Source organism: Antechinus flavipes, chromosome 2 (assembly GCF_016432865.1).
Source record: "Antechinus flavipes isolate AdamAnt ecotype Samford, QLD, Australia chromosome 2, AdamAnt_v2, whole genome shotgun sequence".
Taxonomy (NCBI): Eukaryota; Metazoa; Chordata; class Mammalia; order Dasyuromorphia; family Dasyuridae; genus Antechinus; species Antechinus flavipes.
The window spans coordinates 390,035,109-390,062,890 of record NC_067399.1 but is presented as its reverse complement, the minus strand read 5'-3'; the positions used below and the strand labels follow the sequence as shown (position 1 = coordinate 390,062,890).

The window sequence follows — 27,782 nt, the reverse complement described above, 5'->3', positions numbered from 1 at the left end:
CACAACAACCAAATTATATGATGAATTTTGATGTACATGGCTCTTTTCAACAACAAGATGATTCAGGTCAGTTCCCATGGTCTTGTGATGAAGAAAGCCACTCATTTTAATTAATTTTAATTAATTGTGGAGACTGAGTGTAGATTACAACATAGCATTTTCACTTTTCACTGTTGTTTCCTTGCTTTTTGTTTTCTTTCTCATTTTTTTCCCTTTTGATCTGATCATTCTTGTGCAGCCATGATAATTGTTGAAATGTGTAGAAGAATTGCACATGTTTCATATATATTGGATACTTGCTGTTTAAAGGAGATGGTGGGGGAAAGGAGGGAGAAAAAATGGAACACAAGGTTTTGCAAGAGTGAATGTTGAAAACTATGCATACATTTTTCAAAATAAAAAGCCTTAAAAAAAAAAGTTTCCTTGTATCACTTTTCTGACCATCTTGTGAGCACTTGCTCTGTGAAAGTTCTTCATAAAATAGTTTTTTTCGCAAGCATACATTTGGCATTTGAACAATGTGGCCAGTCCAAGATAGTATACTATCTGTAGTGGTTTGAATGGCTTAACAGTTAGTTCAAAAAAGGATCGCAGTATCTAGTGTCTTATCCTGCCAGGTGATCTTCAGAATCTTCCTAAAACAATTAAAATAGAAGTGATTCAATTTCCTGGCATTGCGCTTGTATGCTGTTTCACAAGCATACAACAATGAGGTCAGCACAATGACTCAATAGTCCTTCAGTTTAGTAGTCAATCTGATATCTCTCCTCTCTTGCATTTTCTTTTGGAGCCTCCCAAACACTGAGCTACTTCTGGAAATATGCTTTACAAATTATATGATGATGCAAATTGAAATCAATAAGGAAAATATGAACAAAACACACATATTTAAACAGAGACTGAATGATATCCTAAATAATGACTGGGCAAAGAAAAATTAATAGAAAAATAATTATGTCAAAGGATATGAACAGACAATTCTCAGACAAAGAAATTAAAACTATATGTAGCCACATGAAAATATGCTCCAAATCATTATTAATCAGAGAAATGCAAATTAAGACAACTCTGAGATACCACTACACACTTGTCAGATTGGCTAGAATGACAGGGAAAGATAATGCAGAATATTGGAGGGGATGTGGGAAAACAGGGATACTGATACATTGTTGGTGGAATTGTGAACACATCCAGCCATTCTGGAGAGCAATTTGGAACTATGCTCAAAAAGTTATCAAACTGTGCATACCCTTTGATCCAGCAGTGTTTCTACTGGGCTTATACCCCAAAGAGATACTAAAGAAGGGAAAGGGACCTGTATGTGCTAAAAATGTTTGTGGCAGCCCTGTTTGTAGTGGCTAGAAGCTGGAAAATGAATGGATGCCCATCAATTGGAGAATGGTTGAGTAAATTGTGCTATATGAACGTTATGGAATATTATTGTTCTGTAAGGAATGACCAGCAGGATGACTACAGAGAGGACTGGCGAGACTTACATGAACTGATGCTAAGTGAAATGAGCAGAACCAGGAGATCATTATATAGCTCAACAATGATACTGTATGAGGATGTATTCTGATGGAAGTGGATCTCTTCAATAAAGAGAGCTAATTCAGTTTCAATTGATCAAGAATAGACAGAAGCAGCTACATCCAAAGAAAGAACACTAGGAAATAAATATAAAATGCTTGCATTTTTGTTTTTCTTCCCGGGTTATTTTTACCTTCTGAATCCAATTCTCCCAGTGCAACAAGAGAACTGTTCGGTTCTGCACACATATATTGTATCTAGGATATACTGTAACTTATTTAACATGTAAAGGACTGCTTGCCATCTGGGGGAGGGGATGGAGGGAGGAAGGGGAAAAATTGGAACAGAAGTGAATACAAGGGATAATGTTATTTCATTTAAGTTGTCGAATTTATTGGCATAAAGTTGGGCAAAGTAACTCCTAATTATTGCTCTAATTTCCTCTTCGTTAGTGGTGAGTTCTCCCTTTTCATTTTTAAGACTAACAATTTGATTTTCCTCTTTCCTTTTTTTAATCAGATTTACTAAGGGTTTGTCTATTTTGTTGGTTTTTTCATAGAACCAACTCTTAGTTTTATTAATCAATTCAATAGTTTTTTTACTTTCAATTTTATTGATCTCACCTTTTACTTTTAGAATTTCAAGTTTAGTGTTTGACTGGGGGTTTTTAATTTGTTCCTTTTCTAGCATTTTTAATTGCAAACCCAATTCATTGACCTTCTCTTTCTCTATTTTATACAAATAGGCCTCTAGAGATATGAAATTTCCCCTTATTACCGCTTTGGCTGCATCCCATACATTTTGGTATGATGTCTCATTATTATCGTTTTCTTGGGTGAAGTTATTAATTATGTCTATGATTTGCTGTTTCACCCAATCATTCTTTAGTATGAGATTATTTAGTTTCCAATTATTTTTTGGTCTACTTCCCCTGCTTTTTTGTTGAATGTAATTTTCATTGCATCGTGGTCTGAAAAGGATGCATTTACTATTTCTGCCTTACTACATTTGAGTTTGAGGTTTTTATGTCCTAATATATGGTCAATTTTTGTATAGGTTCCATGAACTGCTGAAAAGAAAGTGTATTCCTTTCTGTCTCCATTACATTTTCTCCAGAGATCTATCATATCTAACTTTTCTAGTATTCTATTTACCTCTTTGACTTCTTTCTTATTTATTTTGTGGTTTGATTTATCTAATTCTGAGAGTGCAAGGTTAAGATCTCCCACTATTATAGTTTTACTGTCTATTTCTTCTTGCAGCTCTCTTAGTTTCTCTTTTAAGAATTTAGATGCTACCCCACTTGGTGCATATATGTTTAATATAGATAGTGCTTCATTATCCATGCTACCCTTTAGCAAGATATAGTGTCCTTCCTTATCTCTTTTAATTAGGTCAATTTTTGCTTTAGCTTGATCTGAGATCAGGATGGCTACCCTGCTTTTTTGACTTCACCTGAAGCATAGTAGATTTTGCTCCAACCTTTTACCTTTAACCTGCATGTATCTCCCCGCTTCAGGTGTGTTTCCTGTAAACAACATATTGTAGGATTCTGGCTTTTAATCCATTCTGCTAACCGCTTCCTCTTTATGGGGGAGTTTACCCCGTTCACGTTTATGGTTAGAATGACCAATTCTGTATTACTTGCCATCTTGTTAACCCCGGTTTATGCTTTCCTCCCTTCTTTCCCCTTTCCCCCCCTTCCAAGTATTAAGCTTGTGAGCACCCCTTGCTTCTCACAGCCCTCCCTTTTTAGTGTCCCTCCCCCTGCCTTAGAGTTCCTCCCCCTATCTTACCCAAGGGATAATGTTATAAAAAATTACCCTGGCATGGGTTCTATCAATAAAAAGTTATTTAAAAAAAAAAGAAAGAAAGAAAAATAATTACGTAGGAGAAAATTATAATGGATAATATGACATTTATGAGATGTTATTAAAGCTGCTTTTAGAGGAAAATTATATTTCTGAACACATATTAATGAAAAATGCCAATGAGTTAAGCAAATATCTATTAAAAGAAGTAATTCTCTCCAAATACACAAAGAAAATTTTGCATAGTAAATGCTGAATTGACCTTGGAACTAAAGACCTGAGTTTAAACTTTCAGTATGACACTGGGCAAGTCATTTAATCTATCAGTGCTCCAGACAACTCTCTAAATGTATAAATTGCAGAGAAGAAATCAACCCAAATAGAGAGAATTCCTTATGCCAATGAAATCAAAAGCCCAGAGAATAATTTTTTTTAAAAAGAGATAAAAAGCTGAAAAAAAATGAGGACAACTAGATGGTGCAGTAGATAGAGCAGTGGTCCTGGAGATGGGAGGACCTGAGTTCAAATTTGACTTCAGTCACTTAACATTTATTAGCTATATGACTTTAGGCAAGTCACTTAACCTCAATTGCCTTTCAAAAATAAAACAAAACAAAAAATTGAAAAGAAAAAGACTATTTACCAAACAAAATCCATGTTATCTTATGTATAATCATTTGTTGCTTCCATTATTCAATGAATTGGTGCTAGACATAGTAAATCAAGGAGATAACATAATGGCATGCTTAGCAAAATCCTCACAAAAATCAGTGAAAAATCTCATTAATCGCTATAATAAATTTGTGAAATACAAAATAAATCTACCAAAAAGTAGAATGAATTTCTACATAGTTTCAATAAGAAACTGGAAGTGACAAGAAAAATTCCATTCAAAATAACAACAAAATTAACATTTCTGAGAATCAACCTTTAAAATATTATCTGACCAGAACTATACAACACTAAACAGAAATAAAAGGAAATTTAAATAACTAGAGAAAAATTCATGACTTACAATTGTATTATAATTTATAGATATAATTTATAATTATAATAATATTGCAATTTACAGATTCAGTGCAATGCCAATTATATTGCTATAGAATGTTTTTGTCACTAGTCAAAATTATAATAAAAATAATTTGAAGATTCAAAAAGTCTAGAATGTCAAGAGAAATAATGAGAAAATGTATATATAGGCCTTGTGTTATATAGTCAAAATTATCAGTTTTATTTTTTATGATTCTATCCCTATCATAAAAAATAAAACTGATAATTTTGACTATATAATATGTAAAAGATTTTACAGAATTCAGTGATGGCAGTAGAATAGGGAAAATATTTGCATCAAATATCTTTGAAAATATCTAATACTCAAATTATATAAAAATTAGCACAAATATTTAACTTCAAGTAAATTTTCTGAATAGATAAGTGGTCAAATGATCTGAAAAAGTTGTTTCAAAAAAAAGATTTTCAAATTATAAATAATTCCAGGGAAATGTCAGATCTTTAACAGTAAGAAATATGTGCACTTAATAAGTGAGATTTCATTTCATTAAAAAAAAAATTTCAGAAATGGGAACAGTTAGTGTGCAAAGGATTGTGGGAAGACACTCATAGCAATATATTGTTGGCAGTCCTATGAGGCATTCCAACCATTCTATATTTTCAATTTAGATTTCAAAAGGGGCAAAACTATCCATCCATAGCCTTTGGCCAAGTAATCCTTTTGCTGGCTCATAAACACAAGGAATTTAAAGACAAAAACAAAGGTTCAGAATATATCAAAATATTCATAGTATGGTAAATGTAAAAAAGCCTTCAGGCAGAAGAGAAACTTTCATATACATGACAGAATTCATACTGGACAAGAACCACTTAAATATAATGAATGTGGGAAGACCTTAGTTTACATAAAAGAATTCATACTGGAGTGAAACTCTGTAAATGTAATGAATGTGGAAAAGCCTTCAGCCAGAAGGGAAACATTCATGTAGATGAAAGAATTTATATTGGAGAGAAATCCTTTAAATGAAATGGATGTGGGAGGATTTTCAACCCCAAGGAAAACCTTAATTTACATAAGAGTATTCATACTGAAGAAGAACCACTTAAATATAATGAATGTGGGAAGGCCTTCAAATAGAAGGCAACCTTAATTTACATGAAAGAATTCATACTGAAGAGAAACTCCATAAATGTAATGAATGTGGAAAAGCCTTCAGCCAGAAGGGAAGTCTTCATGTAGATGAATGAATTTATATTGGAGAGAAATCCTATAAATGAAATGGATGTGGGAGGATTTTCAACCAGAAGGAAAACCTTAATTCATACTGGAGAAGAACCACTTAAATATAGAATGTGGGAAGGCCTTCAAATAGAAGGCAACCTTAATTTACAAAGAATTCATACTGGAGAGAAACCCTATAAATGCAAGGAATGTGGAGATGCTTTTGAATGATATAGAAAGTTTAAAAAGCATAAACATATTTGTACTTCAGAGAAATCCTTTGAATGTACTGATATTGGAGCAGTCTATAGTCAGAGCCCAAACTTCACATAATAAAAAAAAGAAAATACCTTTGAAAATATTCACCGTGACAATAATCATGATTGCATAGGTAGAACATTTTTATAGCCCTTTGAGGCAAGAAGGTGGAACAATGGATAGAACAGTAAACCTGAAGTCAGTTCAATCAAACTTAAAATGCTTTTACTATCTGTGAATGTCAGTTAATCTTTTATTTCCCAATTTATTTAACTTTAAAATAGGAGTAATAATAGCACTCACCTCCCAGGATTGTGAATTTCAAATGAGATAATATTTGTATAGCACTTAGCACACATTAAGTTTCTAATATATGCTTGTTCTCTTCTCCCAACCCTACAAAACTAATACCAAAAGTTGGGTGACCATCAAATGGGGAATAGTTGAAAAACATTATGGTATATTAATGTAACCGAATATTATGATATAGCAAATAATATTAATTACTAAATATTGCTAGGCTTTAACATCTTTATAAAATGATGGGACTGAGCTAGATAATGAAAGTACTTTACAACTCTAGCTCTAACTTACATGGATTGATGCTAAGTGAAATGAGTAGAATTAAGAGAACATTGTATACAACAAGACTATGTGATGATCAACATGATGGACTTAGCTCTTTTCAACAATGAGGTGATTCAGACTAATTCCAATAGACTTGTGATGGAGAGAATCATTTGCATCTATAGTGAGGACTATGGGGACTGAATGTGCATCACAACATAGTAGTTTCGCCTTTAGTTGTTGTTTGCTTGCTTTTTTAATTTTGCATTTTCCCCCCTTTTGATTTGATTTTTCTTGTGCAGCATGATAAATTTGGAAATATGTTTCGGAGAATTGTACATATTGAAATATGTACATATATTGAATCAGTTAGTGTCTAGGGGAAGGGGGAGGTAAAGGAGGAAGAAAAATTTGTAACAAGGTTTTGGAAGAGTGAATATTGAAAACTATCTTTGCATGTATTTTGAAAAATAAAAAGCGATTATTTAAAAAATAACAACTCTAGCTCTATACTCTGATCCTAAGAACTATACTCCAACATGTTATTGGAAATCAAAAAGCAAACATAAGTGGGAAAATGTTCATAACTGTATTATCTGTAAACATGATGTACACTAAACCATTGGGGATGGTTAAATAAATTGCAGTATATGAATATATAGTAAAGTAAATTGCAGTATATGACTATAATACAATATTATTTCATTAGAAGGTATGGTAAATATAAAGAATTCAGAAACAATCGTATGAAACACTGCTTCAAAACACTATTAATAACATAAATGCAAATTAAAATATATAGCATCTGGTCAGCTGACCCAAAATACTTTATCTCTGGAGATAATATAGTGAATAATATAATGGGTTATTGTTTTATCTTTCTGATTTTTCTGGTACATTATGCTGTTGTCCTGTACCTGTTTTGTTCAGAATACCTTTTTTAGAAGGTACCTACTTATTAATATTTTGAGATGATTTTAGACATGAGTTATATTTAAGCACTGTTTTGGGGATTTTCTCTAAAGTTCTACTCCTGGGTGGATCCAATTGGCCAGAGAGAAACAAAAAATCTGAACCCTGCTGCCCCCTAAGAATGAAATCAATCTATATGAATCCAGATTAGTCCCTCTTTTTGGAAAGGGGCCCTCTGTACTACAGATAAACAATATACTCCAATGAGGTCAAGTTTGCAAGGGAAAAAACCCTACATACATATATACAAATATTTATAACAGCACTTTTAAAGTAGCAAAGGGCTGGAAATAAAATGTATTCTCATCAATTGAGAAATGCCTGAATAGTGTCAAAATACATTGTATCTATCATTTCTTTTAAATAGAAAAGAAATGCGGAGAAAACTAAAGATCAGGTGACAAATAATTAAAAATAATTTTAAAAATAATTAAAATTTTAAAAATTATCCTATAACAATAGTGCCAGAAGATGTAATACTCAGAATAAACTGACTTTAGCAAAGAACGATTGGGATTGGGGAAAATGGGCAATAAGGGAAATGATTTTTTCTAAATGGGGGAAAATAAAAACATCAAAGTATGAATAGGATCCCTTCTTGGGTTCTATTATATTAGGATAACGGATTACAGAACAGACAGGACTACTCAAATTTAATTTTGCTTCTGTTTTTCAAAAAGAAAATCTTTATATTTCAAAGCAAAGAGAAAAGTAGCTTATATGATTAAGAAAACCAAATAAACAGCTAGCTGTTTAAAAGCTGCTTTTAGTGAGATCATATCATTAGGCCCCGATGAACTGTATCCTGAGGTACTGAAAGAACTAGTGCCTATGACTGTTAATCCACGAAAAATGATCTTTGGGTTTTTTCATTCTAAATTTAACAAAAACCTCTCCCATAAAAAACCCATTTCCAAATTGAAATAAGATTGTATATGAAACTGCAAATTTCTATTGCATTGGGATTGGGGTTTTAAAGTATGTAATAAATGCAAAACATTTTCAGAGCTGTCCTGATTCTCTGTGCTTCCTTTCTGATTTCTTTTTCCACTATGTACTTTTAAAGAAAAGTTTCATTGACTTTTTTTCTCTCCTTTTTTGGCATAATTATTTCTGAATCTTCTTTCTCAACAACCAAATTTTCCTCCCCCCATTACAAAAAGAAAGAAAAATTTCTTATTAAAAAATAAGCACAATTACACAAAACAAAAATCCTAGATGGCCATATCAGAAAATGAATGTCCCTTTATACACCTTGAGTCCATCATCTTTGTGTCAATAGGTAGTATGCTTCATCATTGCCCTCTGAATTTTTGGTTGGTTATTGCTATGAGGAGAATTTTTAAGTTATTCAAGTAATTTTTCTATGTTGTTGTTATTGAATAAAATATTCTGCTCCTGTTCACTTCACTCTTTATCACTGAAATCAACTCAGGATTTCCTGAAGACAACTTTCATTATTTTAGATGAATCAATAAAATTTTAATATAATTATATACCACACTTTGTTTGTGGTATATACTTTATTTAGCCATTCTTCAATAGATGAAAACCCCCTTAGCTTCTGGTTATTTGCTTTCCTTTTTTTCTTTTTAAACTCCCCTTTAGTATTTACTGTTCTCAAAGAAATTTGTTTCACTTTTGACCCTTCATTATCTGTTATTCTCTTTCCTCTTGGTCCTTTGTACTTCTTCCTATTCTCATGCTAAGTTTCTTCTTCTTCCCTTTAAACCATTCCCTTTACCTCTCCTTTCTTCCATTTAAAAATATCAAATGAGAAATGATCCATATCAAGACCTGTCTTAATTTAAGGTCCATAATGATCTTTGAACATATTCTGAAATGATATTTGTTTCTGACTCCTTCCCATTAGAATGTTAGTTCTTCATCAAATTGTACTTTCCAGTTACACACATAATTCACATTTCTAAGTTTCTCTTGACTCAAGTTTGCATGTCAAAGTTCATACTTAGCTCTCATCTTTATATCAAAAATTTCTGAAACTTCCTCTATTCCAAGTAAGGCCTATTTTCCCCTTCTACACTCAGCATTACAGGTTGTTATTCTTGGTTGTAAGCCTATCTCATTAGAGTTTTGAACATTTTTTAATTGCGAGTACTCTTGTTTTATACTAAAAGAGCTTTTTTTTTATCCTAATTGTGATTATTTGGCACTTGAACACTTTCTGACTGGTTGTATTGTTTTTTCCTTTGAGCAAGAAGCACTGGATTTTGACTAGGACATTCTGGGACTTCTTTTCAGCTTTATTTCAGGAAGTGATTGCTGAATGCTTCCTATTTTCATGCTATCCTCTGGCTGTAATAGAGCTGGCAATTTTTATTTTACTTCCATGACATAGGATGTCTAGACTTTTTTAATCAAAATTTTTAAAAATAACTAATAATTCCAAAATTATCTCTCCTCTTGTTTTCTAGGACAGTTATTTCTGATAGCAGATATCACACATTTTCCTGTATTTCTTCTTTTGATTTTGTGCTTTCTTATTTCTTGTGGATTCATTGATTTTTGTTCAGTCCATTCTAGTTTTTTAGAATGTCTGTTAGAAGTTTTGTTACTTTCTCTTTTAAACTATGTGTTTTCTTTCCAATTTTTTCATTACAGCCTTTATTTCATTAATTAATTGATGCTTCATGAATTTTAGCTATCTATATCATCTTTGAGTCATGTTTTTTACGAATTTACGATTTACGAATACTTCTGGAAATTTTATTTTAATTTTTCTCTGCTTAAAATTGTTGCATAGCTTCTCTCATATTCTAGATTGGTTTTTTGGATAGCTCTGATTCAAAATTTTTATCCTGATATCATCTTCTATTTACTCATCTCTCCATACTTAATTCCTGAATTGGGGCTTTTTGCTAGGACTAGGTTATACCCTCTGCTAGGATTTTCACTGAGATAATGGACTCAGTTTGGTCTCAGTCTGTTATCTGAGTTCTTATACCTGCTACAGTAAGGGCACTGGTAGTTTTTAGATTCTTTTAGGTTCAGACTGTTGGATCTTCAGTGTCTTTTTTGTTTTTTTAGGGAAGAGTGTTATGGACCTTAGAATCCTTGACATTAGAGTGTTAGTCTAAATATTGCTGTTATAGCACTGGTTGCTACTAGCCCCAGGCATTTCAAAGTCTAGATATAATTTTTTTTTAATTTCCCTGGATCTTTTTTATAAGAGTAGTCAAATAATGTTGTTTCTATATGTAGAGGACTGCAGACTACAGGTATATCCATTTTTTTCTGGTAACAATGAAAGACTTCCATCTTGTTTGCTTATGCTGGCACTGCTTTTTGGATGGGTCCTTTCTCTGATTTCCTGTTGATTTTCTAGCTGAATTTTTGGTGAAATTATAGAATAGAAGAAATCACTTATGCTTGCTTTTTTGTGGGATTTCTTCATAATTATATAGTCGGGATTAATTTTAGGGAATTTTTTTCTAGAATAGGTTTGTGGAAGCTGAACTACCTGTCTCTGGTCAGACAACCATTTTGGAAGTTTTCTGAGAGTGGAATATGAAAGAACATGGAAAATAATAGAGGTGCCATAAGCCTCAAGAAACATAAGATGGAGATGCTAGGAACTAGTGGGGAGGTTAAAGATATGGCTACTTTGTAGGCAACAAAGAAGAAGCAAGCAGATGGAAAAGATTAACGATTAGCTAAAAAAAATTATACTGGCAACCAAATAACACTGGGATCTAGAAAAGACTGAAGAGGAGACGATTAAGGGTGAATGTACATAAGCAAAATTGCCCCTTCAATGGATATGAAGTAATGTAGGAAATGGTGAAGAATGATTTCAGTGGTTTGTAAGATGCTGAGAAGTTGTCAGGTGAGGTGGAAAAGGAAAGCTGGAATTTTAAGCAGATAGTATTTGTTTTTTCCAGTAAAACATAAATTGAAGGCCTCACTTGGGAAGTGTAATTGGATGGGTATAATTGGAGAGTGAGGGGGAGAACAATGTTTGGGAGAGCTATTAAGGAAAGTAGAATAAAGAACCAATTAAAGAGAAGTAAAAGGATTTGGACAACTGAGTGGCACAGTGAATAGAGTGGGTTCAAATCTACCTCAGACATACACTAGCTATGACCCTGGGCAAATCAATTAGTCCTATTAGCCTCAATTTTCTCATTTGTAAAATGAGCTTGAGAAGGACATGGCAAACAACTCTAGTATCTTTGTCAAGAAAACCGCAATGATGTCATAAAGAGTTAGATACATCTGAACAAACAAAAATATTGCCTTATTGCAATAAGTGCTCAGTTGTGATTAAATAGCATCATTTTTAGTAGATTGAATCATTATTATTTAAAAGCTTTCAAGATGTGAATGTTAATAGGATGAGAAAGCAAGGGATTCAAGATAAAAGGGTAGACAAAAATTGCAAAAGTTTAGCTAAGAAGATGAGAAATATTTGTGATAGTTTCTCTGGGTGGGAGATGTAATGAGTGCAAGTATATGGCAGCAGAGAAGAAACCAGAAGATAGGAAAAAGATCAGATTTATAGAGGGGGAAATAATGAAAACAATTTGCTAAAGATGATAGGATAGGGTAAGACTGAAGATACATGATGAGGGAGAATAACCTTGGCAGGGAGAAGAATCCCTCTTCATCAAGAACATATCCTTTCCCCTGTCTTCTTATTCAAGTTTAAATTTTAATTTAAATAAATTTAAATAAATTTTATTTTTAAATTTAAATTTTTTAAATAAAAGTTATCAACCAAAGTTAGCAATTATCTAATTGTTAAGTTAAATGGTTGTTTCTTGACCTTCAACTTTCTTTACCTCTCTATGTAATTTATGTTGTTGTTCATGATCTCTTCCCTGTATTCTTCTGACTTTTTGTGACATTTCTTTCTTTGCTGTCTTTTTGATTGCTTCTGCTCAGATTCTTTTGTCCTTTATTCATCCATATCACTTAACTATGAATATATTCAATAACTTTTTAAAAGACTTTCTTCTCTATTTATTTTCTTGGTGATCTAATTATTTCCCATGGATTCAATTATTATTTTTGCATATGAATTCCATAAGTATATACTCAAAGTTAGTCTTCCTTCTGAGCTATAATCTCTCATCACCAAATGTCTATTGGATTTATTGGATTGAATATTCCATAGACAGCCAAAACTCAACATGTCCAAAACAGAACTCATTCTCTTCCTTTCTTCACCACCTGCCCACACACATTTGTTTACTTTTCTTCTGAACTTCTCCATTACTCTTAAAGTTGCCATAATCTTTCAGTTATATAGGCTCACAAACCTGGTTTCAGCCTTTACTCATCACTTTCACTTACCCTACAAGTTCAATCTACCAAATCTTATTTCTATCTCCACATTTTTCTTATGAGTCCACTTCTTTCTACCCACATAGTCACTATATTAGGTCAGTCCCTTATCACTGCTTTCCTGGAGCATTGCAATAGCCTCCTAGCGAGTCTCTTTACCTTCAGTCTCGCCCCACTCTAAACATCTATCCTCCACATAAGTGCTAAAATGATTTTCCTAAAGTGCAATTTTGACTATTCACATGCTTAATTAATAAACTGACTCTAATGTCTCACTATTGTTAGTGAGGATTGTTTGTCCTTTGTTTTTGAAGAACAACTACATCATGGTATGATATCTTGACTTGCTCGTGAATTGAATTTAAATGAATCAGAGTTACACAAAGATGTCACCCTCGTTTTTTTATTTCAGAGTCTGCAAAGTTAAGTGGCAAGACCAAAGTTAGGATGATAGTTGATGGCCCAGAATTCAGTGGATGTCCTTGGTATTTTTGATGTCTGACCAAGCTCTAAGCACTCCCTAGCCCCTACTTCAAGCCACTTTCCCAGGAGTTGGAACAATTTGTATTCATTCCCTCATTTCTGCTGGAGAGAAATCTTCACATGCTTTAGATAGACATTCTCCTAACTCACCAATGGGGTTTGGGGCTTATTGATTACCCTTTACTTAGTTTGATCCGTTTTCCAACATGGCTTTATCTTGGAATACCTTTGGATTATATATATAAACTCCAACACTTTAAGTTTTTGATAACCTAACTTCTTCCTATCTTTCCACTTTTCTCTAACATTACTCCTGTCCTGTACTCTATAATTCAATCTTCCTGGCCTATTTTTGTTGTTCACACAACATTCTATGCTTAGCATTGACGGTCCACTATGATTGAAATGCCTTTTCACCTCACTTCTGTCTCTTAAGAATCTCTAGACTACTTCAGAACTTAGTTCATATGCCATCTTCTCATCTCCAATAAATGCTACTTCCTTTCACTCAAAACTTAACGTCTACTTTATGTATGTGTATTTGTGTGTGTGTGTGTGTGTGTATACATACATACATATGTATATATTGTTATAGATGGACTTCTTTTTTTTTCCATTTAAATATAAGCTTCTTGAGGTCAAGGACTATTTTCTTAGTATTTCTAGTATGTATCAAAATATTTGTCTTACAGAAGACAAAAACCTCTATTAATTCTCCTTTATTGACTGATTAAGTCTCCATGATTCTGTGAACCTAAAAATAATTGTATTATGCCCATTTTACAAACAAGGAAACTACATGGTTAATTAAGCATATTATTTTGGTGAAAAGGAGCAGTTTTCTGGCTCCACTTTAAGGAATTCTTCCATGACACAGACCTAGACATTTAGATCTTCAAGTAGGCCTTATTTTGTTTGCTTAACAGAATAAATATAAATGTGACAAAACACAGATAATGTCATGATAAGGTTGCAGAAATCAGCATTGCACACCCTTATATATGGGTATTCCAATTTCTATTTGAGTTCAACAGCTTTGATAGAGGGCATTTAAAAAATAAGGCAGAAAATTCCCCCTAAGCACAATATTGTATGGAGGTGGAATTGGAGTTGGAATGAGAAGTGTTCTTACCTGTGCATACTCTTGCTTATTTTATATAACTAATCTTTATTTCCTATTAGAAACACCTTTACCATATGATATTTGAAACTTTTTTTGGCTGAAAGTTAGTCTATGGGAGGGAATTTAGGCTCAGAAAACAAGTATGAAAATATATTAGGTATAAACACAACTAGCTAAGAAAGAGAGAAGGATTAAATCCTATACTGAAAAGGGAATAGAATATTCATGTAGATCTAATTTTCTCTCTATGGCCTAGCAGAGTAACCTGCAAGTAGTACATTCTTAATGTCTATTGAATTTGAGTCAAAATGGTGAAAATCATGAGTATATCCCTTTGAAATGTCAAAAAAAAGAGGATGTTTTGTTACCTTAATATAGGCTCTTCAAATCACGCACAGATACTCCCTGCCTATTTCTGACCAACATTCACCTAACTCAGCTTTTGTGTGTGTGTGTCAGAGATGATGAATTCTCTGATTGTTTCCATCCTTTTGATGATCCACTTCTGAAAGGATTTGGTGTTTTTATTCTGTATTAAAAGCTTTTCATAACCTGAGCCCTTCCTAACTTTCCAAAATATTTACATCTTAATCCCCTCCATGAACTTTACCATCCCCACTACTTTGGCCACTTGGAGTTTCTCAAATAACACTCCCATCTATTTTTTCCCCTGTACCACATGCCTGAAATGCTTTTTCCTTACCTCGATCTCTTTGCTTCTCTGGGTTCTTTTAAGACTCTGCTTAAAGAAAGAGGTCCTCCTGATCCTCTTCTATCTCCACCTTTATTCCCTGATATTAATACCTTTCCAATTTAAATTATTTTCACCTATTCAACCTATAGTTTCTATGTAGCTAATAATCTGTAGGCTATTTTCCTCCCTCCTAGAATTTATGCTTCTTAGGGGCAAGAATTTTTTTTTCTTTGTGTTCTCTAAGTTAATAATAGGACCTAGAACATACAAAAAGAGCTTGAGTGCCTTTGGACTGCCTGATTGACAGATAAGGGAAAGCCAGAGTGGCCCCTCAGCCCTCTTTCTTGACCCAGGATAGCAGAGTACAAGGTACTGCGTCAATCAAAAGAAGAAGTAGCTTATGGTTTAGCCTCTTTCTTTCACCCTCTATATGGTATCATATAATATGAGGCTTCCAGTGAGAGGGACGTATAAATAGGACTTAAATATGTGACCATTATGGCACACTTTACAAACTTACTCCTGAAACTGAAAATGCCTTTTCTACTTTTGTGGTTCTTCTTTCACAAATTTATGTGAATGAAAACTTATTTGGAGATGGAAATCCTCAGGCTTAGAGGTGCCCTGAGCCCTTTTGAATGGAGTTGAATAGCTTCAAGCTATATATATATATATATATATATATATATATATATATATATATATATATATATATATTCTCCAGCAAATCTTGGAGAAGACAACCACTATCAGAGAAAGTAATGGGATTCTGTTCCATCTGACCAAAAGACATGTGAGAATTATTTAGAGAAGGAAGAGTTGAAACAAAATGCAAAATACCTAATAAATAAACTATGAGTTAAGACAGCTTTAAGTGTAAACCAATAGGATGGGTAAGAGTAGATAGCTCTATTGTCTTTTTCATTTGTCTTACTATCAATGTGCCCTTGTTTGTTAAGGGTCCTGATTCACACTGCTAACTGTTAATTCAGATCCAATTTTAGGATTAGCCATATCATAGAAAAGATATTCAGCAAGAATATATCTGTACTAACTCTGGTAGATACAGCCTTCCTCATCTTTCTATGGAAATATGTCTGATGAGTAGAGTGTTCTGTGGTGTCTCACTATCTGAAAACATCCACCATCTTGGAAGGACTTTAACTTTATGAAAAAGCTTTTATCTTAAATGACAAGGATGTGGCCAGAAACTACCAGGAAATGTCCAAAGGACAGATTGAGCTTTGCTCCTAGACAAATCAAATCCAAAGGATATCTTTGCCACTTTTCAAAGAAAAATTAAACCAATTATGTTTCAAAGGAAGGGAGGGAACCTTAATAAAGTAGTCCTAATACATTTGTGTTTTTGTCTTTTGTATTTTGCCACTTCTTTTGTGTAGAGGAAATAAATAGTTGTCCCATACTTAATTCCTATTATATGTTGAATATTATTCTACTCCTTTGTTTTGGGGAAACTTTTCACATGAGTCTAAACCTGAGCAATAAGTAAATCATCAGTAGAGCTATAAAATGAAAGTTTAAGTAGCCAAGTATGTCAGAAAAAGAAATGTTGATACTTCCTCCCTTCAGAGAGAGACTAGGTTCCCAATGACTGAACTCAGTTCATCCTTAAGCTTTGGTCCAGAGCAGAGTGAACATTAAGAAAGAGGAAGTGGATCCTTGGCCACAAAAGTAGTCTCTCAAGATTGGGGCACATGAAACATCAATAATATCAAAGTTTTCATAACCATATTTGTAATACTAGAAATCTTTATAACACATTATCTGTATAGAATTGCCCATCCCAATGAACCCCCTTTAACACTGATTTGTTTATTAGGAGATACATCTTTGTGGAATATGTAGAAACATATTTTTCTTTGAGATTGATATACTCAGTGTTAGCAAGAAATGAAATGTACATATCTCACTAGAAGTAAAGAGAAGTTTTTTGAAACAGTTTTTGATCTCAATCTACTGACACCAAAGCCCCAAATAAATTCTAAATTATTATCATTAATAGCAATACCATACATTTTAAACAAACTACTTTAGGTGTGTACAAAAAAATAAATTTGCCCAAGCCATCCACTTTTAACAATTCTAGGTATCTTAGGGAGATGTCTTTTGAGTACAACTGGATGTCTTAGTCCCTTGAAGTTTTAATAGCTTAAAATTTCACTAAGACTTTCACTCTACTTAAGTAATATCTACTAAAATGAAATCACAGTAAGGATATACAACATAATTCTAATCTATCATTTTATAAAGTTTGATTTCATGTTTTATAAGACATTCATATTTTCAGTGTTGATGTTCCTTCCAACAAAAGAGATGGCATGTCCTCCCTATTTTAATGAAGTTTCATTAGTTTCTAAGGTGCTACACAATGCTTCATCTAACAATATGTTATGCTTTGAGGCTCATTTTTTCAAATCATGGAAATATGAGATATTTATGTGATTTCCTATTCTCTCAGTCATCTAAAATATGTATACAATAGACCTTTTCCTACTATTTCTCCTTCCTCCCTCAGTTGACCACCAGCTCATAGACTGACACAAAAGAGGTAGAGTATGATGTAAGTGCAACAATTACTTGCAGATCTTGATCAGAATAGTAACAATGCCTAAAATTATAGTTTTGAGTCTAAAGAGTCTATCTAAAGAAGATAGATGTTTAAAGTTAATATAGTGAAAATAATATTAAATTTAAAGAAAACGGCATTAAAGCAGAGGTCTTCCTATGAAAGAATTCTCTATTAACACTCACCTTTCCCAAGTGTTCTGCTTCATATTCCTGCTGTTCCCTGCTATGTGACTGACTGAGACAAGGGGGGAGATTGGGACTGAAGGCCATGAGGTCGTTCTTGACTGTTCCTTCTCCAGAGTAAACCCTCTGCCGCCGCTGCTGGGAATAAGACCAGCTCCCAGCTTCGTTCGAACACACCAGGGTAGGCTTGCCAGGCCCATACTCACCTCGTGGGGGCGCAGAACACCTCAACGCCACATAGAGCAACAGACTCAGCACCAACAAACTGGACACTGAGCAGATAGCTATAATCAGATACACATTTACATCCACCAGCGCTGCCTCCTTCCTAATTCCTGTATTCACTGCTCCAGGAACCTCAGACAAAGCTTTAAGGGCCTGCCCGCTCTCCAGCAGGGACACGCTCACCGTGGCGGTGGCAGACTGCGCCGGCTCCCCGTGGTCCTTTACAAGTACAAGCAGCATCTTCAGAGGCCCATCTGACTCCTCCAAAACTCGCGTTGTACAGATCTCGCCCGTATACAGTCCGATTCGGAAAGGGCTTCGCCCAATGCCCGCCTCCGGTAGCAACTCATAAGACAACCACGCATTGTAGCCTGAATCTGCATCCACAGCTCTGATCTTCGTCACCACGTGGCCTGGAGCTACTGAACGTGATACTAGTGCGGTCACTGGGCTCCAGCCTATGCCAGAACCCGCAAGAGTAGGTAGCACTTCTGGTGCATTGTCGTTCTCATCTAGCACGAACACCTGCAGACTCACGTTGCTGCTCAAAGGAGGGAAGCCTGCGTCGCGGGCGCTCACCTGGAACTGCAGAAGCTCCAGTTCCTCGTGGTCTAGGGGCTGCAAGGCGAACACTTTCCCGCTCTCCGAGTGAACAGACACATAGCTTGAAAGCTGACGTTCCCCCACGCGTTTCTGTACTAGTGAGTAAGACACCAGCGCGTTCTCTTGTGCATCTGGATCCAACGCGGACACGGTGAAAATGTGACAGCCCGGTGGGTTGTTCTCTTTCACAAACACTGTATACATAGGCTGATCGAAAGTAGGAGCGTTGTCGTTTACGTCGCCAATGCCTACAGACACACTGGCGGTGGCCCATAGTGCTGGCGTCCCTCCGTCCCTCGCAGTCACCACAAGCTCGTAGGCCGGCACGCTCTCACGGTCCACTGGGCCCTCCAGTACCAACGAATAGTAATTCCTGAAGGTGGACACCAGCATAAAAGGTCCGGGAGGTGATAGGGAGCAAGTCACCTGCCCGTTGGCTCCTGAGTCACGGTCAGATACGCTAATGAGGGCTATGACTGTGCCGGGAGGGGAGTCTTCTTGGACTGGCAGTGACAGAGATGTCACAAACACCTCAGGAGAATTATCGTTGGCGTCCAGAATCTCTACTAGAACCGTGCAATGACCAGCCATTGGAAGGTTCCCTTTGTCAATCGCCTCGACTCGAATTTCATACATATTATTCTTTTCAAAATCTAATTGTCCTTTTACTCTAATTTCTCCTGTCTCTGAACCTATATGAAAAGTGCCTCGAACTTCAGGAGGTACTGGGCTACGAAATGAGTATAAAATATGTCCATTAGTTCCATCATCAGCATCAGAGGCATTGAGTTGGATCACCAATGTACCGTTTGCAGCGTTCTCTATCATTCTCACTTTATAAACAGATTGGTCAAATTGTGGGGCATTATCGTTCACATCCAGCACTTTGATCAGCACTTCAACACTGCCAGTAAGTTCTGGCTTGCCCCTGTCAGTGGCAATCAGTAATAAATGATGCTGTTGAGTTTCTTCTCTATCTAAAGGTTTCCTTAGAATAAGTGATAATGAAGTCGTTTGTTCACTGTCGCTTTGTACATCCAGAGCGAAATATTCATTGGGACTGAGCCTATAGGTCAAGGCCGCGTTCTCTCCTACATCTGCATCAGCTGCGCCATCTAGCGGGAAACGAGCGTCTGGTGGTCTTGATTCAGCAATGTTTATTTCTTTTTTATTTTCTGGAAATATGGGCGGATTGTCATTAATGTCCTGGATTTCCACCTCCACATGGAAAACCTGTAGGGGCTTGTCCACGATTACCTCTAGGTGGATGTTACAAACAACACTGCGACCGCACAGCTCCTCCCGGTCGATCCGAGAATTCACAAACAAAATGCCATTCTGCACATTTACCTCCAGGTAGTTCGCGCGGCCCTTGGACACCATCCGGAACAGCCTCGACACCAGCTCCGCGACCTCCAGACCCAGGTCCTGCGCGATTCGACCCACGAACGTACCATGTTTCGCTTCCTCCGGCACTGAATAATGGAGCTGACCGCTCCCCACTTCCCAGAGTGTGAAGAGCAGAAGAGAAAATAGCAGATGCAGGGCTCTCTGCGAACCCTCCATTACACACGCGTAAGATTATCAGTATCAGAATGGAATCTTTGGAGAAAACAAAAGATTAAATTATTTCTCGCAAACCGTTTGGATCGAGCCAGTAGTGTGACCTCTATCTGATTCCAGGAAAGATTTACAAGAGTTGTTCTGTGATTAGCCCGATTCAGGATGAAGATGCCGGTTTCTTTCTTCACCAAACCTTTTCAGTGAAGAGCGACACCATGTGCATGAATGTGTAACATTTTCAAAATTCTCAGCTGATCTGGAATTTCCTTTACATGTCTGATATTTTCACCTTTGACTTCTGATTTCTCCTTTTGAAGAAATGATTTCATCTCTGGAGATGATAAATGCCCATCTTCTTTCTCTCCATTGTTGTTCCATGGAACATTTTTGTACCAGAAACATGAAGAGTTTGCTTACTTTTAAAAGAACTCTTCCTGCATTTAGTGTTCTCAATGGGGCGTCCAAGAGTGTAACTATTACTGAACAATTGCTTCAGGAGAACCAAATCCATCCTATATGACTGTCCAGTCACAGATAATAGCACTTAGATGTGTATCCCTTTCACATATTTTTAGGTCTTGTCAATATAATATTTCTTCCAGTCAGATTGAGAAGTATGGATTCTCAAAGAATGGTAAGTGATCCTTCGAATTTTCTTTATTTAAAATTGTATTCAAATTTTTTCTTGGGATGACAATCTTTCCCAATGACTTTAGCATTATTATTAATTATTATTCCCAATGACCATATTATCTATGCATAAAATTTATTTTAAAAAAGAAATATTCTAAAAATATAAAGAGTAGGTTCTTAGTATCTGCACTAAGGTATGATGCACATTGAGTGATAACAAGAAAATCATAAAGTCTTTGAGCCATTTCCTCACTTACAAAATTGAAATAATAATACTTTTAGTACTTATCTCTCAAGGTTGTTGTGGGAATTAAGTGAAATCATGTGAATAAATAACATTGTAGTACTTAAAGTCCTACATAAAGAATTGTAAAATATTGTACAGCTAGAATTCTGGGCCTATAGCCAGGCAGTCCTAAGTTAAAATTCTACTTCAGACACTTATTAGTTGTGAGACTCTGAACAAAGTCACTTAAGCTATTTGCCTCAATTTCCTCATCTATAAAATATGGACAACAATACCACTCACCATTCAGTTATTTTGAGGGTAAAATGAGATAATATTTTAAAGTTCTTTACAAATCTTCAGACACTATATAAAATCTAGCTATCATCATCATCATTATTCTCAGCTGCTTTTCTATTTCCAGGAAATCTTCTGTAGATTCTATAAATGATACAAAGGAAAATTATATTTTGTGTTTAGACCCTCTACCTTACAATGTTTATTCTATGTAAGTAGGAGAACAAGTCAAAAGAAAGATATGATCAAGCATAGTGAAATTTAAAAATAAATATCTAATTCAATCATCTCCTTTTAAATCAGAAATAAAATATCATGTTTAAATGTTTGCAAATTTATTCCAGTTCACTTGCCTATCATCATAATTATGAAAAAATAATTTATTCTGAACATTGAATGGTCTCATTCAGAAAACAATATATAATCTAAACATAAAACCTAATTTTATCTTTTATAAAAAGTAGAATATAACAAGGAAATCTTATGTGTCATTACATATTTTTGTAGGTGGTGAGGAACTACAGCAATACACCAACATACACTTGAATTTTCCTGTGTAAGTAGCCAGATTCAATCTTATATGTAAGTATTTGGGAATGCACAACTCTCCTCAGAAAAAATGAGTCATGGTCATTGATAAAGCAGCAGTAGGTCTTCTATCATTTGACTTTTATACCTCCAGTATATCCCTAGAAATGAATTTTTAAAAAAAAAATTAATGAATTCATCTTCACTTTTCTAGGAACTGCAGTCTTTCTTTCCCCTAAATATACTGCTGACAATTCTATTTCACAAATAATTATTAATTACATGCCATATTCAGAGAATAATGCTAGATTTTGAAGGCTATGCCAAAAAAAAGTAAGATGGGGTCCTTTTCCTACTATCAACATTGTTACTCTTGCATTATACTTATTTGTGCCATACATATTTTGTACCAATAGATTTTAAGTTCCTTGAAGACAAGGAACTTGTTTGTTCATTTCAGCATGAATACTGAACCACTCCCTTTGAATTACTGACAGATCAAGAAGAAGATCCCCAAAATACTGAGTAAAACCTTATTGTTGAGTTTTGAAAATACCAAGGACAACAGAGCAATAGAAAGAATATTGTATTTGGAGTCAGAGGCCCTGTATTGTAAATATGGTTCCACTACTTACTATCTGAGAGACCTTTAAAAAATCTGTTAACACTATGGGTCATTATTTCTTCCTCTGTAAAAATAAGTGGATTGAACCAGATGGCTGCTAAGAAAGATTCTAGTTCTGACTATAATCTTAGAGAAGACATGCTGAAATTTGCAAAATAGAACCTTTAGAACACAGATCCACCAAAATATCAAATTATTGCCAATGCCTACATGGGACACATAATAAATGCCAAATTTAATTGAAATGAGAATTAAGACTAGAAAGAAACAAAGAACTTCAGTATGAAATAGAATATGCCAAATAAAAGTGATGCAAAGTACAAGAAGAGATCTGAAAATCCCAACAAAGCATTTCAAAAAGAACTATCTCTTCTTTGTTCCCAGAAAGGGAAACAACTAGCAACTCCTGCTTGCAAAAGGAAAAAGCATAGAATAATGTATAAGGAATGATATTTCTGCCCATAAGTGTAAATACGTTTTCTCCAAGGAACAATTCCAATCCTTCTTGAAGGAATAATAATACTTTAGGAACTCTAGGATTTCAATGAACAAAATGTAGTTATTAATGTAACTATTCTAAAGAATCCCACTGATTTTAGAAAAATTGTATTATTCTCCACAAGTTTAAGGGCTCACCGAGCATTTGCTTCATTCATCATGGAAAATCTCATGAATACAAAATGGAGTCTGATTTACAAAATATAGAACATAAAGAATATTGGGTCAGGCATACTTAATGGAGAAAAATGGAGAGATATGGAAAGGGTGAAAATGTGGTTTTCCCCCTTACATCCTGCTTCTTACTTTTCTTCTTGTCCATTGAAGTATTCCCCCAAAAGAACACTATCCCAAGTTAATGAGGAACAGGAGAGAGAAGTGGCCCAGTGAAAGTCTAGTCCAATTGTAGTTCAATTGCAATGATTTCTAGACCCAGCAGTCACACTACTTTAGCTCTATAAGAAGTTATATATAGGTTCATCTCTAAAGTTCTGCCATCTCCTGGCAGTTGTAAAGCCTGAGAATGGGTGATGCAATAAGCTATCCTACATCCAAACAAAATATTCAATGGAACAAGAAAGAGACTTCCAAAGAGAACGCTATTCTAAATTTTTTTAAAAAGGTATAAACTAAACTCCAAAATGATTAATAATATGATGTGTACAATTTATCTATCTCCATACTTGGGTGTAGAATATTTATATTTCAACTTATTTTTACTCACATACCATTTTAAATTTTCTATCACGTCTTCCAAGTTTTTATCAACATATTCAACCAAGCTTTTAAAGAAAATTATTATTTAAATATTCCCCAAGGAATTTTAATTGAATGCAGCTTATATGAAGACAGAGTAAGGGAAGACTTGCAGTCAAAAATGGGGGTTCAAATACTATCTCTTACATTTACTGGTTATTTGACTCTAGATGAGTTACTTACCCTTTATGAACTTCAGACAACATTCTAGAACTTACAAACAAAAGTCATATACAGGACTGTAGTTTACTTTAACAAAAATTCCAGACACACTAAGCAAAAGGTAGCTGCCTCAAGTACACTTTCCTACTTCTAAATTAATTTAATTACAAGATTCTCCTGTTTTCCTACAAACATCTGAATTTTAAAGCATTTTGTCCTATCTTACAGAATGTTATAGGAATTACTTCCTTAAGGAATCCTTGATTTTCCAAAAACTCCTTATTTTATTTACTTTATATAAGATGAGAAATCTCATGAATTAGATGCTTAGAAAGGTGCATTATATAAAATTTTGGAGATACCACTTAATAATCAGTGGTAGAGTAAACAACATGATAGATAATACTGTATATCCTGAAAGAGTTTGATGTTCCAAACAAAGAGGGATTGGGTATAATCTACTGTTTCATAGTAAGAGATATAATAATGATTCCAATTTTCTCTTTTATACTCATCTAATCAATGCTTTGCTAGCTGAATTCCTATAATATTTTCATGGTCTGTGTCTCATGATGTTGATATTCTCTTCCTAGATATAATTTGTTAATTATGTTTGCCTATTCTGTGTGACTTTTGTCTATACCCTTCCATAAACTAGAAGGTTCACCCAACCTGCTGAAGACTTTCCTCTCTTTCTCTTGTCATAAGTGGAAAAATATTAAAATGAATTATCTTATGCAACACTGAGAAGTATACAATTATCTACATTACTGAGTGTATGCTGGGATCTTAAAGTCTCTAAAATACCACTGAGGACACAACAGGAGTTATCATCATCAATAACAACAATTAAAAAAAACTTTATAGCTTAAAAAAAGCAATACATGTTTCTTCAAAAATCATTTCAGCCTACAACTAACCAACTGAGAAATGCAGCATTTGGGATCACAGGGATAAAAGCACAAATTAATATAAAATAAAAATCAAAGATTAAACATAAAGATAGAAGTTTAAAAGCCTTCATCATTTTACATTTTCTAATGATAGCTTTAGATATAGAAGTTAGTCAAATGTAAAGACTTTCTTCAACCATTATGGACCAATTACCTTCATTTAAAAATGAAATATTTTCAGAGTTAATCATCAGCATAAAAAAAGTAATGATTAATTTTAAATTTTGAAATATATATACACATAATTGAAGAACAAGTAACTCACAATTAGACAGGGATTCTGACTCTCCTCATTTGATTGGGGAATGTTAGGGCTGAAGGCCATGAGATCAGTTTTGGCCGAGGCTTCTCCAGAGCAAACTTTCTGCCGTCGCTGCTGGGAATAAGACCAGTTTTCCACCTCATTAGAGCACACCACTGTGGGTTTCCCAAGCCCATACACACCCTCTGGGGGTGCTGAACACCGAAAAGCAGCATACAGCAGAAGACTTAGTACCAACAAACTAGACACTGAGCAGATGGCTATGATCAAATATACATTCACATCGACTAGAACTGCCTCCTTTCTAAGCCCCGTCTCAGGTGCGGGACCAGCAGCTGCAGCTGCAGTATTGAAAGACAATGCCTTCACCGACAATCCACTCTCCACCAGGGACACGGTGATTGTGGCAGTTGCGGACAAGGCCGGTTCTCCATGGTCCTTTACTAAGACGAGCAGCATCTTCCGAGGGCCATCTGACTCCTCCAAGGCGCGGGTAGTGCTGATCTCTCCCGTGTACAGACCCACTCGAAAAGGGCTACGTCCGACGCCTACCTCTGGCAACAACTCATAAGCCAGCCACGCATTGTAGCCAGAATCCAAATCCACAGCCCGGATTTTTGCCACTACATGGCCCACAGTCACTGACTGTGACACCAGCTGGGTCACTGGGCTAACACCAGAGTGAGGTGGTAACACAGTCGGAGCGTTGTCGTTCTCATCCAGCACAAATACCTGCAGGCTCACATTGCTGCTTAGAGGAGGGAAGCCCGCATCCCGAGCGCTCACCTGGAACTGAAGCATCTCAAGCTCCTCGTAGTCCAGCGGCTGCAAAGCGTACACTTTCCCACTCTCTGAATGCACAGACACGTAGTTCGACAGCAAACGTTCCCCAACCCGCCGCTCCACCAGGGAGTAAGATACTAGTGCGTTCTCCAGCGCGTCTGGATCTGACGCGGACACTGTGAAGATGTGATGTCCCGGAGGATTGTTTTCTTTCACAAACACTGTGTACATGGGCTGCTCGAAGGAAGGAGCATTATCATTTACATCTCCAATAACCACAGTCACTCGGGCTGTGGCCAAAAGCACTGGCGTTCCGCCATCCCTCGCGGTCACCACCAATTCATAGACTGGCACGCTTTCACGGTCAACAGGACTGTTTAGCACCAGCGAGTAATAATTCCTGAAGGTGGATACTAGAATAAAGGGTCCGGGGGGTGACAAGGAGCAAGTCACCTGTCCATTGATACCGGAATCACGGTCAGACACACTGATGAGGGAGATAACAGTGCCTGAAGGGGCATCCTCTAGGACTGGCGGTGACAGGGAGGTCACGGACATCTCAGGAGCGTTATCATTAACGTCCACGACTTCCAACAAGATTGTGCAATAACCAACCATAGGAGGAGCTCCCCTATCAGTGGCTATTATCTGAATTTCATATACGCTATTATCTTCGAAATCGAGTTCCCCATGAATTCGGATGTCGCCAGTAACTGAGTTCATAATAAACCTTAATTTTTCACTTGCTGGTGAAATCCTTTTAATTGTATAAGAAATCTCTCCATTGATTCCTTTGTCAGGATCTGTAGCGTTAAGGTTTATCATTAGTGTCCCGTTTGGTGAGTTTTCAAAGAGTTTAACTTTATATTCGGATTTATCGAATTTAGGAGGGTTATCATTCACATCCAAGACTGTGATAAGTAACTCAACTGTTCCAGTAAGCTCAGGTTTTCCCCCATCAGTAGCCGTCAGTAACAAACTGATTTCTGGAGTTTCCTCCCTATCCAATAGTTTATGTAATACTAGTTCAGGCAACATTCTTTTGTCATTTTTAGTTATCATTTCCAGAGTAAGATAATCATTGTGACTAAGTTGGTACTTCAGGAGAGAGTTTGCGCCAATATCCGCATCTGACGCGCCCTCTAGTGGAAAACGCGAGTCTAACAATCTAGATTCTGAAATAAAAACGTTTTGTTGTTTTTCCGTGAATACGGGCGGATTGTCATTAATATCTTTGATCTCCACTTCCACATGGAAAACCTGCAAAGGTTTGTCCACAATCACCTCCAGGTGGATGCTACAAACAGGGCTGCGGCCGCACAGCTCCTCACGATCGATCCGAGAATTCACAAACAAAATACCGTTCTGAACATTTACCTCCAGGTAGTCCCTGCGGCCCTTGGACACCACCCGGAACAGTCGTGACACCAGCTCTCCGACCTCCAGACCCAGATCCTGCGCTATTCGCCCCACAAATGTACCGTGTTTCGCCTCCTCCGGTACGGAGTAAAGGATCTGCCCGCTTCCTATCTCCCAAGCTGTGCCGAACAGAATCGAGAAGAACAGCTGCCGGGTACCCAGGCCACCTCTTTGGGAAATCCCCATAGCCCACGCTGATGGATTATTAGTGGAGTAAGAAAAATAATTGCTTGAAGTCTGCTTATCCACAATTTATCTGTTTCCTTAAATATATTGATATTGAACTACCTAGCATCCTCCACCAAAATGGCTCCTATTCTCCTATGACTGGTTACAGTATCCAAGAATGGAAATTTTTCGTTCTCTCACCTTTTCAGTGGACAGCGACACCATGTGCTCATTTATGTAAGTTTTTTTTGAAAGAAATATTTTCTTTTTTATGTAGGGTTTATGCTTTTCACCCTGAGTCACTAGTTTTGTCTTTCCTTCTAAACCATTT

The 27,782-nt window shown here is 35.7% G+C and overlaps 2 protein-coding genes across 11 annotated transcripts in view; both read right to left on the bottom strand.

Moving 5' to 3' along the window:
* Window positions 1-27,782, bottom strand: part of LOC127550013 (protocadherin alpha-C2) — a 214,278-nt gene that overhangs the window by 116,112 nt on the left and 70,384 nt on the right. The window contains exon 1 of one of the 10 annotated variants that reach the window (XM_051978581.1): window positions 17,751-20,281. The exons of the other annotated variants lie outside the window; for them this stretch is intronic. Coding sequence (XP_051834541.1) covers window positions 17,751-20,144 — 2,394 coding nt within the window. The 5' untranslated portion in view covers window positions 20,145-20,281. Of the gene's footprint in view, window positions 1-17,750; window positions 20,282-27,782 lie in introns of those variants that run through there. 10 annotated transcript variants of the gene reach the window in all.
* Window positions 25,087-27,666, bottom strand: LOC127552287 (protocadherin alpha-12-like). The gene is given in 2 exon segments (XM_051982874.1): window positions 25,087-25,161; window positions 25,163-27,666. Coding segments are annotated over 2 exon segments (2,382 nt in total). The 5' UTR covers window positions 27,470-27,666.